Below are 17038 nucleotides of genomic sequence, written 5' to 3'. Positions count from 1 at the left end.
AATCAACTACAAATTTTCTAAAGGTTTTTTTTTACAGACATGACAAACCACAGAAAAGACAACTTTTCACCAAATCCACAAACATTGGTATCCACAAAATAAAGAAATCCCCAGTATCAAAGACCCTCTTTAAAACATTAAATTGAAGGTTTCCATTTGATAGTTTAAATGGGGAATATATGTTGCTCCCGCGGGGATTAAACATTATAAAGGGACAGAACTTCAGAATGGTAAAAAAGAAGCTACCCGAATTTTTACTAGATCTGAGTTTTGTGGTAATAAACATTTGATTGAGACACACCCAAGTTATAGAATGGAAACTAATTCTTGGACGTATGGCCAGAAGTACAGATGGACAAGGGTTAAATTTAATGCCCCCTCTGCCATGGAGCATAACAAATAAATCAGAGGAATATGCTGTCCCTGGAATCTAGCATGTATTAAGTAACAGTAACCTACTTACAACATATCATGCTCCCTGAAATAGTCTTCAACAATTAAACATATTGATATTCAAAATATTTTATTTATAAGATTTCTGTCTGTTATGGAATTGAGGATTATGTCTTTTAATATTAAATCCCCCCCCCCCCCAAATCCTATCTGTCATTTGAGACTAGCAGTTGGTCCTATCTTATATAATATAAGGTCACAATAATCTATCAGTTTTACAATATACTTTGGATTCTATATTATTTCTTCCTCACCATTTTTTGTGAGTATGAGTGAACCATAAATTTTTAACCATAAGGTGATATTCAGACTTTGCCAAAACCATGTCATCAAAAAAGGAAGGTTCCTAATCCCATGACAATTAGTACCCTAGACAATAAATGGATCAATTTTAATTTAGAGACCAAAATTGTGCAAAGCCTTTTTAATTTGGAAGGGGAATAGTAGACACTCAAATTTTTTAATTGTTGGTGGTTGCATTTACAATGAAATTTTATGTTACAGACGGTGTAAGTCTATAAAATGTACCTCCATTGGTTTAATTCTTAAACAGCCATTACATGTCTAGAATTATTTATTTTGAAGAAAGAAATTATTAGGATGGGATTGGTTCAGCCATTTCTAAATCTAAATCCATCTACACAAAATTTTACCAAAATATCACTGAAACTGAAATTTGTACTTACACACCACCATCTGTTTGTGGTCCTACTTTTTCGTACATCTTTATAAGACGACTACAGTTATATACAAATACGCCATCATGACTACGATTATCTAGATTGACACCAAATATAAAATTCAGTGTTTTGGGTTCTTTTAACGACCTGAAAAAAAATATAATGCGAATAATTAATAAATTTATACAAGGCTTCTTCCTACAGATGTTTTGATTTTTTTTATATATATCTAATATTGTTTTAGAATGATTTCAATGCATTGAATTTTTTTTGTGAGCCAAGGCTCTGTGTTGAAGGCCATACTTTGACTTATAATGGTTTACTTTAACAAATTGTGACTTAGATGGAGAGTTATCTCATACCACATCTTATATCTTACTAATATCTATCTTTTACATCTGGCAATAGCCCTTCTTACATTTTGGAAAGCCTACATACAATAAAATCAAAAATTATAAATTTCTAAGAAATCTGTAAAACCCTTATTAATTTATGTGTAATGCCTCTGAAAAATCAACAATACCTCTCTTTTCTGTCTGCCAATTCTTTTTTTAACTTGGCATCTCTTCGTAACTCTGCAGCATGTTGTTGTGCTCTCCGCAGCTCAGCCTATAATATAATTTTGACATTTAACTAGTTAGCAAAATGCATGAGACCTAAAACGTTTGTTCTGATACTATCATAAATACTTCTTTGCAAAAATCTAAAAGTATTTTTTAAACGAACAGACTTTTTTTGCAAATTATACATGAATGACAACAAATGTATCTTTACTAGATAGGTGAGTGTACTTTGATCTCCATTCATACTTACATTTACATTGTTACTATATATTTCATCATCAAATATTTTGTAGAAATTTTCGTCAAATATTTTGTAGAAATTTTAGGGCTGTTACATTCAAATGTCTGATACAAAGCAGTTTGAAAATAGAGTAACCATCTACCAAAATATTTTATTTGTCTTTCTTATACTTTTTCACTGAACAAAACTGTGAGTGTTATAATAAGCTTTGGATTTTCAAAGTTTGGCCTTGAGCATTACAGAAGAGATTGTTGAAATGCACATCATCTGGTGCAGCACAATTGGTACTGTTATGTTATTGACACTTAATATTTAAGATTTTGAAAAGTCCTCTCTTGTTCCCTTGTATTTCTATATGAAAGTCTTTAGGCTGATATATTATATTCCTCATGAACCAAGATCTTTTTTAATTAATTGTTTAGTGTTTTAAACTATATGTTGACCTGTTTGGTTTTTAGTAGCTTGCTGTCTGACACGGTGTATACCCATTCCCTTTTATCCATATGACCTTACCCTGTGTTCTTTTAATGATCCTCCTTGTTTTGATTCTATGTGTCTACAAAATAAAGCATTCAATATGAATTGTTTGTGTTGATAGTAAAATTGTTAAAGAGGGACAGAGACTTACTCATTTAGTGATTACTTTAGGGCACAAGCTGACTAATTTACAGGGTTCCTATAATCATTTATTTTATAGTTTTGCTTACAAAGGGATCTTACCCTTACTGTTTTCCAAGCAAATAGTTTTTAAAATCAAAATGTTAGAAACTGAAACATTGAAGATTAAGTATCAACCATGACAAACAAAATGTAATCTGCCACAGTAAACATGGCTGCCAACTTGTAAGGCTTAAACACATAACAAAACCATAGGAAAGCTTTAGGATATCACGATAAAGTTGCAATTTTTCTATGAATTTGATAACTTTGATTGAGTTATCTCCTTGTTTAAATGTTAATGCAATTGATGCCAGGTTGAATCCACCATTTTCTACATAAGAAAAGAAAATGCCTGTACCAAGTCAGGAATATGACAGTTGTTATCCATTAGTTTGATGTGTTTGAACTTTTGATTTTGCCATTTGATTTGGGACTTTCCTTTTTGAATTTTCCTCGGAGTTCAGTATTTTTGTGTTTTTACTTTTTTGGTTAAACATGTGTTTTATGTACAGTTCTCAAGTTTTTCTTCATTTCTATCATGTTTATATTCTTACAAAAATTATACAAATGCATATCATTTGTAGTGCTTTTTTCACTGCATCACCCTTAGGAATGAATTTTTTTTTTTAACACATCATACATACTTAGCTTTACTTTTTAACACATCATACATATTTAGCTTCACTTTTTTTAACACATCATGCATACTTAGCTTTACTTTTCTTAACACATCATACATACTTAGCTTTACTTTTTTTAACACATCATACATACTTAGCTTTACTTTTTTTAACACATCATACATACTTAGCTTTACTTTTTTTAACACATCATGCATACTTAGCTTTACTTTTCTTAACACATCATACATACTTAGCTTTACTTTCTGCTTCTTTTGCTCGATGTTCAGCGTTTTTTGCGTCTTCTTTTGATTTGGAAACATCCATCTCGGCTCGCGTCTTGAATCGATTTGAAGAATATTTGTACATTTTGGGTTTATATAAGCAGCACGCTAATCGCTTTGTCCGTACTTTTTTGCCCTGAATGTATATTTTCATACTAGGGTTTTCATACACTATAGCTGTGTAGGCTCTGAATGATTTCCTTTCTGGCATCAACCTGGAAAAATAATGAAATTTTAATTCATATTGCAGAAAAAATTATGAAACAACATATATGTTTTCATTCATTCGGCAGTAAAAATTAGAACAGCCCATACACATGATATACTTGTGTTGCAATACAGTAATTATTTGAATGACGCTGAATATTTATAAGTTGTAAGTAAATATATAAATCATTACTTGTAATGTTATATTATGAGTAAGATTGATTGTTAAAGAGAGTAGATCTTGGAAAATAAAGGTAACTCATTGAATAAGAAATGAGTTTGTGCAAGGTAGTTTGTCAATGTCATAAACCATTCCTGTAAAAACAGAACTAAAGTAATATATTTCTCAAAACCTGACAACTTATTTTTGCAAAAGGTTGACACAAATGCATAAGAAATTTTTAATAATTTCTTTCCTAATCCCTATCCCCCTTACCCTTTTTTCAAGATGACAAACCATTTAAGCAACAGTGGCTTAATTTTAAAGTTTTTTTTATGTCATGTATGTCATTAACCATAATTTTGAAAAATCTAAAAATTTGAAGCTGCTTGGATCATTGTAGATTTCAAAATCTCTGTCGAAGTATTAATCTCATAACAGCCTCTATTTAATTTATATTCAAGAGATGCTTATAACAGATGAATGTTGATGGTATCACAGCGCATTTCATTGAGTGTGTAGCCAAAGGTAATATCTTTGGTTGCTTGCTTGCTAGCTGAACCCAGAAGTCATTGTAAGTTAGGTAAACAACCTCACTTTAAGAATAGACTAGTCTGACAGAAAACCAATCTATCCGTCTGTTGGACTATGCTACTTCGAAAAGAGGGTAGTATACCCGAATTAATAATGACTTTACGGTTCAGCTAACAAACAAGCTAACCAAAGATATTACCTTTGGCTACACACTCATTGAAATCGGATGTAAGAGTTTTAATTTCAAATAGAAACATACATAAATCACAATTTCATACGGTAAAACAAAACCATACAAAATTCAAGATGAATTTCTGACACTGACATGCCTTGAATCATAAACTGATACCATGCAAAATAAAACTTTTCACACTGCAAAGCTGAACACTACGAAATATAAACCTATCTACAGCAAGATGAACCAATATTATACTTTTAAAATGTGAATTCATCAAAAACTGACAACAAAATTGTTATTTGGTAGTATGCCTTGATTGCCTTATATATCATTTCAACTGAAGAAATGAAGCGATTGTTTATCCAACAACAAATATTCCCCCTTTATTATTGTACAATTGATGTGCAAGAAAAGTAAATTCTATGCAATAATATATATATATATATGCTGGTCTAAAAAGCTTCTCAAAATTGAATTTCTACAAAAATAGGAATCTAACATACAGGAACAAAAAATAAACAATAATAGCATTACAACAGCTAATTAATGAAAAATAAAAACAAACTGATGGCGATTATATCAACCTAAAATTACATGTATTTATGTATTGTGTAAAATCTACAGAGACTGAAATGTGGAAAGTGAGTCATACTGAACAGATGTCCCATGTTAAGGAGGGGTATTTTCGAAAAATACCAGTCGAGAGAATGTTAAATTTTGCGAGCCGTAAGGGGAGGGATATTCATTCTCAAGACTGGTATTTTTCGTCAATACTCCTCAAGATTATGCTATATCTGTTTAATTACACTGAATGTTTACGTTCGAAAACGCATTGATGATCGTGACATTACAAGCGTCCAGCCGGATAGAGTATTTTTTTACAAATACTACGGCAGACAGGGCAAAAAAGACATATCCTTTTTGCCTAAGCCCCGGTGGCGTTAAAAAATGAACGATACTCATTTGATAACAGTAAATAGGTGAAAAATACACTGGCTATCAACCAATCAAAACCCAGGATTCTTACATAAGGTGTAATTAATATTAATATACATTCATGAGCATTATTCCCATTCTTTTAATTGAACATACCAATTAAATGTATTAGTGCAGAATGTACATGATGTACTGTAATATACCCTATTATTATAACAAAATTATCTATATTCCAGTTATTATAATATTCCAAAGCAGGACCAAGGGAGGGTGAGAGGGTCTATTTAGACTCCAAATGATAAACACATCTGAAGAATGCAAGTTAAAGTCACAAATTTACGAAGAAGGATGTTTACTGACAAGACAGTCAGGAAAGAAAATTATAACTTAGAAGTAGAAACCCAATGGATATGTTTGGTGGCTTAGTTCAACATGATCATGCAAAAATAAGATAAGAAATTTGCAGCTCAGCTCAAATTTAAGGGTCCACCAGGATTATTAAGATGTCTAAGGGAACAGTCTTGGTGCTTTTTGTAGGCCATTTCAGTCCCTAAGATTCTAAGCTAGCAAATAACATGCTCAGATACAACTAGTTTTTACCTTTCTGTACGAAACCTTGACCACGACCTGATAACATATAAATGTTACACTACATAACTGACTTCTCAAGTATTCAGATATATTTATTCACTCAAGCATAGTATAGTGTAGTATTGGAGACAACTCTGCTTTTAAAAATGGTTGAATATTCAAATGGAGATAATTCTAAATTCTAATGCTGTGTTGACATTTAAAACAATACCATATTTGATTCTAATTTTGCCTATAAACACACCAGCATGTAAGTTAATAACTTTGAAATTTGGAATTTAAGTGAATGAAACTATTTACATATACACTCAGTTCAGTATTTTTTTTCAAAGAGGATTTATTTTTATTAAATTAAAAGAAGTAATTAATCCTTAACCTTGTTGACATGGCCTGTTTATGGGCCGAGACTACTTCAAGCAATATCAACATAATTCTGGTGTTATTCTTAAATAATCAGTATTACACTCTATATTTTCACATAGCACCATCTAATGTGAAATAGCATGTTTTAAGTTAGAAAATCAATAAAGCTACTGTCAAGTCAGAAATCATCAAGTTCAATTTCTTTATGATTTTTGAAGAATGGACAAAAATGAGAGATAAATTATAGCCTTTTCTGTTAATCTGCATCAGATATTAGTGTCAAATATCAAAATGCTAGAGCTTGTTATTAAGATTCTCACACAGTTGCAATATTCCCATTAATAATAAACCTTGCAATAATTTCTGAATTTATAGTAGCAAAATAGTAAAAAGTCTTGTCATTGCCCTTTGTGTCTTTCAGGCATAGCAAGGACTAAGTAAGTTATTTATAGTAAAAAGTACCATGGCATAGTGCTACACATTTTTACATCATCTACAGTTTTGTGTAAAGTTGAAAAAAAATGTGTGTATGTTTGTGTTTCAGCGTGATAATTTATTACCCTTCGTCAGAATCCTCTTCAGCGGAAGGATGTGCCGATATTATATCCCACGGATCACTTAGTACGTCTAATTCTGGTAAACCATTGTCCAATAGCTTCATATTGTATATAATAACAAGTGTCCCTGATTCACTTTCAATTTTATCAAACTGTTCAAAGAATTCAGCCTCATTGTGGAATGGTGAATATTTATAGATTAGTTCCATTTCAATTTCATGCTACAAAAGATGAATACATATTTATCAGGTTTATAGATTATCATATACCCTTTATTCTATGCTAACAAGTGACCTTGACTTAGAAAACTGATTAGTTATTGATACTTTATTTAAATTCTTTAGAGAATAACTAATCGAAGAATTCAAATAGAGAAAAATATTCAACGAGTGACAGAAAAACACATTAATTCATGAATGCAGGTAGCGTATGAGTTAATTATCAATGTTGTTCGGTCACGAGTTGAATATTTTTTGATTTTTGAATTCTTTGATTAGTTATTCTTTTTATTACATAGGCAAATGGCTTTTTTTATAAGACTAAAGTAGAAAACCTAAGGAACTATATCTTTTTCTACGCATTCACAATTTGTTTTGATTTGTCTTTATCGATGTCTTGCCAACAACTATTGTTGTAAGACGTCATAGGAGTGCAATAACCACGTTTATTTCAAATGTGAAATTATCAGTTTTTATTTCACTGGGAAATCAATGTATTTCATTGCAACCAATGTAATAATATTATTTCATTACAACTTACAAGTAATTTTATCTTTTATTTCACTCACAAAAACAATATTATTCTAGAAACATATTATACGATAATAGTTTATCAAAGTTATTGACTTTAAACTGAGGCAAAATAAAAATATATGTGTGGTTCCAGTAACCCTACCGTCCCTACTTTTTCGTCTTAAAAATAGCCTACCCTAAAGATTTTTTTGTCATTTTTCATTAAGCACTGTTAAAATCAGAATTTTGCTCCCATAGATTCAATGTAAAACAAAAACAAATTAAAAAAAAATCCCTACCTACCTACCCTAACTTTTTTTTTAGATGTAACTGAAACCACACATACTTTTTATTTGGCCTGAGCATTGACACATTTTGATATTTTCTGCATTCCATACTCACCTTTTTGCCTTTGCTGACAGGTTTTCTACTGTTAACTTCAAATGATGGCAGAGGAACAATCACCTGTCAAATATATATCTCAAATTACTAGGAACAACAAATGATGGTAGAGGAACAATCACCTGTCAAATATATATCTCAAATTACTAGGAACAACAAATGATGGTAGAGGAACAATCACCTGTCAAATATATATCTCAAATTACTAGGAACAACAAATGATGGCAGAGGAACAATCACCTGTCAAATATATATTTCAAATTACTAGGAACAACAAATGATGGCAGAGGAACAATCACCTGTCAAATATATATCTCAAATTACTAGGAACAACAAATGATGGCAGAGGAACAATCACCTGTTAAATATATATCTCAAATTATTAGGAACAACAAATTATAAGAGTTCTATCAGTATGCATTCATATGTGCACAGTCTATGAGCTCTTGTATTGTTATATGATAAAGGACTTATCAAAATTCCAATACAAAGATCTATATAAAAGTGTAAACCATGAATAACTATATATCTTTATATTTATGTTATTTTACTTTTACAACGTATTGTCTAGAAAGGCAATGGGGAGGTTTGAGCACAAATAACACTGATTTTTCTCCAACATGTTTTGAGTCTACTAAGTCAAGTTATCCCAATCATGTATTGTTTTATTCTTTGAATGTGTTTTTTGGAAAAGTTCGGGGTTGTTGTTGTACTCATTCATAAGTATTGTCCAGAATTCTTGGTGATTAGCTGTCTTCTTTTTTTTAAATGAAAAACAAGAATGTGTCATTAGCAGACAGATGCCCCATCCTCACTATCAATTTCTATGTCAGTGGAATGTGAAAATGGGTAAAAAAAACTCTAATTTGGCATTAAACTTAGAAAGATCATATCATAGGGAGCATGTATACTAAGTTTCAAGTTCATTGGACTTCAACTTCATAAAAAAAAACTACCTCAACCAAACACTTTAAACCTGAAGCAGGAGAGACAGATGAACGGACGGACGCACAAATCCAGAAAACATAATGCCCATAAATGGGGCATAAAAATCGTCACTTTAAATAACTACTGTACCTCATCAATGCCTTCCTCCTCATGAAATGTACGTGACAAAAACAAACATGACATTGCCTTGTCCTTCTTGGTAAATACCATCAGGTCATTACCAATCCTCATTGAACCTCTGAAATAACAAAAATATAACAGAAATTCTCTTTTTTCTAGGAGTTATTTTGAAAAATAGTAATGCAAACAAATGCAACTAAAATATCAAACAGATATCTTTACACTGAATATATAAATATAAAATAGCATGAAGGTAACACAAACAGGAAGTTGAAAATATTTCAATAGTTTTTGCTCTTCTAACTGAAATATACACATTTCCCATCCAATCTTAAATTGGAGTGAATTTTTTACTTGAACAATGTTAATAAATTTTAAAAATCCAATCTTTGCCACTTAAAGCTCTTTTCTGAATACAGGTTAACTTGAAATGCCATATGCATTGACAAAAAATACTACCTTGAATAAATAGAAAGCTAAATGAACTAACGTATTCATTGATTACTTACGATTTGAGACCATTTCCATACATGCCAATGTGTGAGTTTTCTTCATCTCTTTTTGTTGATCTTCCAAATGTGATGATATCAGCTGTTTCATCTAAAAATGAAATATTTCCACTTAAAATAGTCTTATATATACCCATCTTGACAAAGCTAAATCTCATACTTAAAATAGTCTTATATATACCCATCCTGACAAAGCTAAATCTCGTCTATGTAATAGAAAAACTTGCTACATTGCATCAGAAAATTTCCTTAGTTTCTAATTTTATCAAATACTGTTATATCCATATCTGACATGCATGTCTATAAATGGTCGTGATAAAGTTAGGCCAAAAAAAATATATGTCTGTTTAAGGTTACATACTTAAAATAAATAGGGTAGGTAGGTCGGTATTTCCATTTTATTTTTTGTGTCATGATTTTGAGTCATGCAGTAGCGTTTCATCGTCGTCCGAGTTGATAATGGGCCAAGTTTACCCATATTTTTAATGATTGGATTATTCCTCTTTGAAAAAATGGCGGCCAAGTGTCTATTTCATCACACGGGTAGTGAATTTCCTTAAAACAGCTGTCATATTCATGATAGTGAACATTAAGATGTATCAGGCAATGGATTCATATTATTGGAAACACTAACTTCACTTTTGACACAAGTTCAGCTTATTTTTCACTTTACAATGGAAATAAAAAGACTTAGGGTCAGCGCTAAAAAATAGCGTAGGTCGGGTAACCGTAAACAGGCATACATTTTTTTGGCCTTAACAAAAGTTGCAAAGCCAAACATTTTTAAAACTTACTATAAACAATTTTCATATTCTAATTTACCAAGAGTTATAAGAGTGTTATAAGTGTGGGTGGTTGATAATTCATATAAATGACATAGGATCAGTACAATCTCCTTCAGACATCTACTTACTTGGGTCCATTCCACTTCCATCGTCAAGGAAACACAACAGGTAACCTCCCCTGAGAGATTCATCTGGGACTAAAACAGAAATTATACACATGCAAAGATAAGTACTTGTACATGTGAGCACTGAAAGGTAAAGATCCCTTTCATTTTGCAAATGTATAAATTTTTAAGTATAACATTGAACTGATTGTTTTCTCATTTGAATTGTTTTACAATGTTATTTCAGGGCCTTTTATAGCTGAATATGGGATATGGGCTTTGCTCATTGTTGAAGGCCATACAGTTACCTATAATTGGTAATTTCTGTGTCATTTTGGTCTCGTGTAGAGTTGTTTCATTGGCAATCATACCACATGTGAAGAGCAAGGGTAAAAATCCCCAATATCAAAACATAATCATCATTTTGTCATCAGCAATAAAATATAAAATTTTGAACAATGATTAAATTTTCTGGAAATTTGATAGCATGTAACAGATGGAGTCACCTGCTTGTCAACTATTCCAAGTTATTAACCAGATGTATTGTCAGAAACCTTGCTAAATAACTGCCATTCCATGAATCTAATTTTGTAAATTCAGAATTTTTTGCATGCATTTAATATTACGATATTGTTATTAAAATGTGATTTAAATTTTTGTGATATTGAGAAAAATCCTATTTAATTCATATACAAAATTTCAAAATGCAAGTTTAAACTGTAGTTATTTTAACCCTGTGCCGTGGCATTTTACATAATAATAAAGACATCGCAATAATTTGTGAATGTACAGTACCCCTCTAACCAGATGATTTCCTTTTGAACTTACCTGTGAAAATGTTGATTGTTGTTGCATTGGCATCTCTGAAATTAGACATTGAAATTAGTTTGGTTATAAAGTCAAGTTAATGTTGACATCTTGTCATAAACCTTGGATTTCAAATTAAAACATTAATAAATGATAAGGATTGGTCATTTTAATCAGACAAATATTGTGTGCTCAACACAAACCAAATGCTCCTCAGGGCGCAGCTTTATACGACCACCGAGGTCGAACCCTAAAGAGTTTGGACAAGTATGAACACAACATTCAAGCTTGATACAACTCTGAACTTGGATTGTGATTATATAGTTGACAAAGCATAGGTTTCTGACACAGAATGAATGTGGTCTAATGAACTTCAACAAGAGGCAGTCACATATCATATCATAACTGATGAACCATGAAAGTGAAAATCGTCAATATCAAATTTGACCTCCATATTGTCATCAGTACCAACATATTTAAATTTGTAAAGCTTAGGTCGAATGGTTCATGAGTACATGTAAATGCAACAACATGAATGGAAACGCCATTTTTCAATCTTTCAAGAACCATAACTCCTGAACGGTAAAAGTCAAAATCGTCATTATTAAACTTGACCTTCACTTTGTTGTCAGTAACAACATATTAAAATTTTTAAAGCTTTGGTTGAACAGTTCATGAGTAAATGCACGGACATCATTTGGTTGCCGCCCACCCGACCACTCGACTGTCATACATCCCCAAATCAATAACCGACATTTTTGTCACAAAAATCTGGTTAAAAATTTATATTTACCTTAAAAATGGTCCAATATCCAAAATCTAAATACATTTGTATATGGTCATGGATTGATTCAGCATATCAAAGAATCCCAAGAATTCAATTTTTGCTGAATTCAAACAAACTTTAATTTTGGACCCTCTTGACCTCAATGTGGCCCATTTTGATAACAGGGCCCAAAAATATAAATACATGGTTAAATTAAGCATATCAAAGAACCTCAATACTTCAATTTTTTATGAATTCAAAAAAAGTTTAATTTTGGACCCTTTGGACCTCATGTGGACCAGTTTGAAAATGGGGATTAAAATAAAAAACTTAACACACGGTTAGATTCAGCATATTTAAGAACCCCAAGAATTCAAGAATAAAACTCCATTGAAATTGGTCAAGAAATAAGCAATTTTGAATTTATACACAGTATTAAAAAAGTAGTTTTTGGCCATAACCCCCAAAATCAAGTTCAACTTTCCTTTTTTGGAATTGAACCTTGAGGTACAATTTCAGAAAGGTCCATACACTTACACACAAGTTATTGTCTGGAAACTGGAAAAATACTTATTTTGACCCCTTTTCAGCCCCTTGTTCCTAAACTGTTGGAACCATTGCCCCCAAAATCAATCCTAACTTTACTTTTGTGGTTTCAAACCTTGTGTTTAAATTTCATAGAGATCCATTAACTTAAAGTTATTGTCGGAAACTAAGTGTCTCTGGACGACGCTGATGATGACGATTACAGACGACATGATACCAATATTCGAACGCAAATTTATTTTGTTCAAATAAATACAACTGAACATTATGATTAAAACACTTGTTAAAGAGGAAGTGCACCATTTAAATTACAAAATAATCATGACAACCATGTACATGTAACTGAATAATTTCTCATAGTATTTAGTAATGTGTTTGAAATACCTTACTGACTTTTTTCGATAAAGGATAAGGTGTCAAATTTACACTTCCCATTTCTAACCTTGCTGCAGAACCGTAGCTCTTACGTCCTAATGTTATTTTTTTACTATTTGCGGCAATTTCATTCGCAAATAGTCAAAAAATAACATTAGGACTTAAGATCTACAGTTCAGCAGCTATTACTACCCCTGCCAATATTTTTCTTCAATTAAGTTATGTTACTTACCTGCTATTGTCAACCAATTCAGCAAGGGCACCAAATAAAAACTCATGTGTAGTTCTGTAAAAATAAATGGAAAAATAATGTGAAAAAAATAATTCGTGTCTAAACCAATTTATAACACCCAATTATTTTGAACAAATTACTTGGTGGTCTTGGGCTGTTCCACTATTTGGTTGTTTTTTTGTCTTATTGACTCATTCCCCAATTCCATTCTCAATTTTACGACTGATTTATTGCATGTATTGCACTAGATACTATTTCTGATTAACAGTAAGTTGTATGTTTTTAATGTCAATAAATATGTCCTGGAGGTTGTTTCTTAACATATATATAGTTTTTAGTTCACTTCCACGAGGACCAACACCTTACCTATGTAGTAATAGAATTTTTCAACCAAAAGAACATTTGTTTGTACAATGCTTTACATCTACTTCAATTTATGTCATTTGGTCTTGGGTGGATAAGAGTCTCTTGGGCAACCATATTACAAGGAAGCAAAGACATTTTCATATTTTTAAATTCATAATTTCTTTTTCAGAATTAAAAATACCTGATGTTCAGTAATAGTTGTTTGTTGATGTAGTTCGTAAGTGTTTCTCATTTTATTTAAATATTTTAGTGTGTTTTCCTGTTTGAATGGTTTCACACAAGTCATATTTGTGGACCTTTATAGCTTGCTGTTTGGTGTGAGCCAAGGCTCCCTGTTGAAGACCTTTCTTTGAAATACTTTTACAAATTGTGAATTGGATGGAGAGTTGTCTCATTGGTTATGTTAGCACTCATACCACATCTTCTTATATCTTTGTAGATTTCCAGCTGGTATTTTTATTAAACAATTTGGTAATGCTTTTGAATGGTTAAATATACCTTGATAACATTTATTTTAAAGAAAAACCACGTTAAATTAAATTGACTCTACAATATTTATCATAAAAGTGAGAATGGAAATGGGGAATGTGTCATAGAGACAGCAACCCGACATAGAGCAGACAACAGCAGAAGGCCATCACTGGGTCTACAATGCAGCGATAGTTTAGTGATAATGAACGCAATACTAAACTCCGAATTATACACAAGAAACTAAAATTAAAAATCATACAAGACTAACAAAGGTCAGACGCTACTGACTTGAGACAGGGCGCAAAATTAAAGTGGGGTTAAACATGTTTGTTGAGATCTAAACCCTCCCTGTTTATTTCATCTTAAAAAGACATATTTCTTAGCCAGTTTTGTTCTGATTTCTTCATTGTTCTTCAGTCTTAACAAAATTGCTGTTTCTTTCTTCAATACAAAGAAAATTAAAAGCTTAATACTAGTTTTACTGTGATCAATAAATCACATGCCATAATAAAATTAAATTGAAATTCTTTGGGTTAAAACAGCCATAGTTCACACTGTGCTTCACCATTATGGCCAATGTTAATTAGTTTTATCTTGTGACATTTTTTCATGTCCAGCAACATTTTTAGCAAAGACGAAAACAAGTAAACAGCACTGCCAAATTGTACTCCTTAGTGGTATGACTCTTGAGGTTGGGGAGGTGTGACAGGATTACTTCCCTTACTTAATGTGCAAAATACATAGTCGTAAACAGCTTCACATTACCATGATGCTTTAAGTCCTTGGGGAGAAGATTGGTGTGGTAATATGAATCTTGTTTCAGGACATAATGTGAAATGATGATTTTACTCCACCAGGATTTTTGTGTAACAAAGCAGCAAATTAACTGAATGAGCTAAAGAATATAAAAAAGAAGATGTGGTATGATTGCCAATGAGACAACTATCCACAAAAGACCAAAATGACACACATTAACAACTATAGGTCACCGTACGGCCTTCAACAATGAGCAAAGCCCATACCGCATATTTTCCCGATATTTTCATATTGTACTAATGAACTCAAAATCGTTCAATTTTTTTTTGTCGCGTTTTTGAATTTCCGGATCTGCGCAGAAATCTACTTCCGTTTCTGGTCTTGTTTGTATGAGACTTTAAATAAAATGTATATATTTAATATCAGTCTCAGAAAGGAGCTCAATACTATAGTCGCCGTCACGTAAAATTGGCACCATGTTTTTTGTCAAAATTTTCTTAAATATCGACCGCGTTTACTGAAGATCATGTTTTTCAATTAGCGGAATCAAATATCATTCCAAAAATCAACTACTGTCCTACCTTTTATTGTGTTTGCACTGTATAATCCTGACCTTCACATAATCCAAGATTAATTTGTATGGTGGAATCCGACATTGTTATTACCGGAAGTGTTGCCGTGGAGTTCCACGTGCTCTCCATTTTCTTGTGTCTCTCGGAGCTTTTCGTCATCTTTACGTAAAAAGCGCAGGAAATTGTATCATCAATGACAATGATATTACCGGAGAGTAACGAATGTTATGGAATAAGGGACCCTCATAGAAACCAAGATGGCGGTTATACAATGTAAATAATCTTGAAAAATGTGAAGGTCAGGATTATACAGTGCAAACACAATAAAAGGTAGGACAGTAGTGGATATTTGGACAGGATTTTACTTCAGCTAAAAGAAAAACACCATCTTGAGTAAACGCGGCTGATATTTAAAAAATTTTTAACAAAAAACAGGGTGCCAATTTTACGTGACGGCGACTATAATTCATTTTTAAAAATTGTTTGTTATAAAAAAAAAAAAAACGTTACCTGATGACAGCGTTTCTTTGTTTACATTGAATATGACGTCATAACTTAAATAACGTCACAACTAAAATCCCTAACAACAGAACCAAAATCGGAAATGTTACGTTCTTTGTTTACATTGAATATGACGTTGTAACGCCACACTAAATCCCTAACAACAGAACCAAAATCGGAAACGTTACGGTATTTCCGTTTCGCTTTTTAACATGTTTGATTTATAAAAAAATCCTACAGACTTCGTCCCCATTCACAGGTTATGCTTGCCTCATATTAAGATTAGTTTATTAAGTTCTATAAATTATAAATTGTAATTTGTATACAAAGTCAAAGATGAAGATAACAATAATTGCATCAGTAATAATTTCATGACATGTAACTCTCCAAATATATGTGTACTTACGAATTAGTATGTAGATAATCAAAGCTAAGCTGAGCTCTACTCAGAGACGTATATTCTTCTTGCGACATATTTAACTTAGAGCGTCAACTGCTTCTGCTGCTGATGTTGGCGGGACGACGACAATTCAAGTGTGAAACGGTAAAATTATGATGAAGTCCATGTTGCAATATCAGTGAAATGTTTGAAGATTGAAGGCCCAAACTTTAAAAATCATTATTCACGTTGTTTAATGACATGTTATTCCTTATTTTAGTAGAGTTTTGGGATTTTTTTTGTCAAAATCGGCCTCATGCAGTTATCGCATTCCAGCTTCCTGTCCCATTGCGCACGCGTACATCCGTGCTTTCCGATTTGTTTGTTTACATTTTTTAACTGTTTTCTAACGTTTTTGTAAGTTCATACAGCTTATATACGTTGACCAGATTTACTAATGATCAGATTTTGTGCCATTTAATAGATGAATTATAATAAATTAGCACGATTGCAGTTTTAAAAACAAAAAAAACAAAATTTATATAATTTTTATACAAAACGAATAATAAAACAATATGTTAATTTTGTATCAATGCAAAAATTGTTTCAATATTTTTTTTTAATAAATTTCATAGTATTTA

General features: G+C 31.7%; 1 protein-coding gene across 2 annotated transcripts in view; it reads right to left on the bottom strand.

Moving 5' to 3' along the window:
• The window catches only part of LOC139526973 (ATPase MORC2-like), a 53824-nt gene extending 36883 nt beyond the window's left edge, over positions 1-16941 (bottom strand). Inside the window, exons 1-13 of one of the 2 annotated variants that reach the window (XM_071322169.1) lie at positions 16425-16751; positions 13353-13406; positions 11455-11489; positions 10651-10719; positions 9738-9828; positions 9238-9346; positions 8161-8223; positions 7031-7248; positions 6117-6143; positions 3471-3716; positions 2451-2493; positions 1657-1742; positions 1140-1280 (exon numbers count right to left, since the gene is read on the bottom strand). In XM_071322169.1, coding sequence (XP_071178270.1) covers positions 1140-1280; positions 1657-1742; positions 2451-2493; positions 3471-3716; positions 6117-6143; positions 7031-7248; positions 8161-8223; positions 9238-9346; positions 9738-9828; positions 10651-10719; positions 11455-11489; positions 13353-13406; positions 16425-16492 — 1250 coding nt within the window. In that variant the 5' untranslated portion in view covers positions 16493-16751. Of the gene's footprint in view, positions 1-1139; positions 1281-1656; positions 1743-2450; positions 2494-3470; positions 3717-6116; positions 6144-7030; positions 7249-8160; positions 8224-9237; positions 9347-9737; positions 9829-10650; positions 10720-11454; positions 11490-13352; positions 13407-16424 lie in introns of both variants that reach the window. The other variant, XM_071322170.1, reaches the window with a different exon arrangement.
• Between the last annotated feature and the right edge of the window lie 97 nt (positions 16942-17038).

Source organism: Mytilus edulis, chromosome 6 (assembly GCF_963676685.1).
Source record: "Mytilus edulis chromosome 6, xbMytEdul2.2, whole genome shotgun sequence".
In the NCBI taxonomy this organism is placed as follows: domain Eukaryota; kingdom Metazoa; phylum Mollusca; class Bivalvia; order Mytilida; family Mytilidae; genus Mytilus; species Mytilus edulis.
Note: the sequence above shows the minus strand (reverse complement) of the source record. Positions and strands in the feature narration are given on the sequence as shown.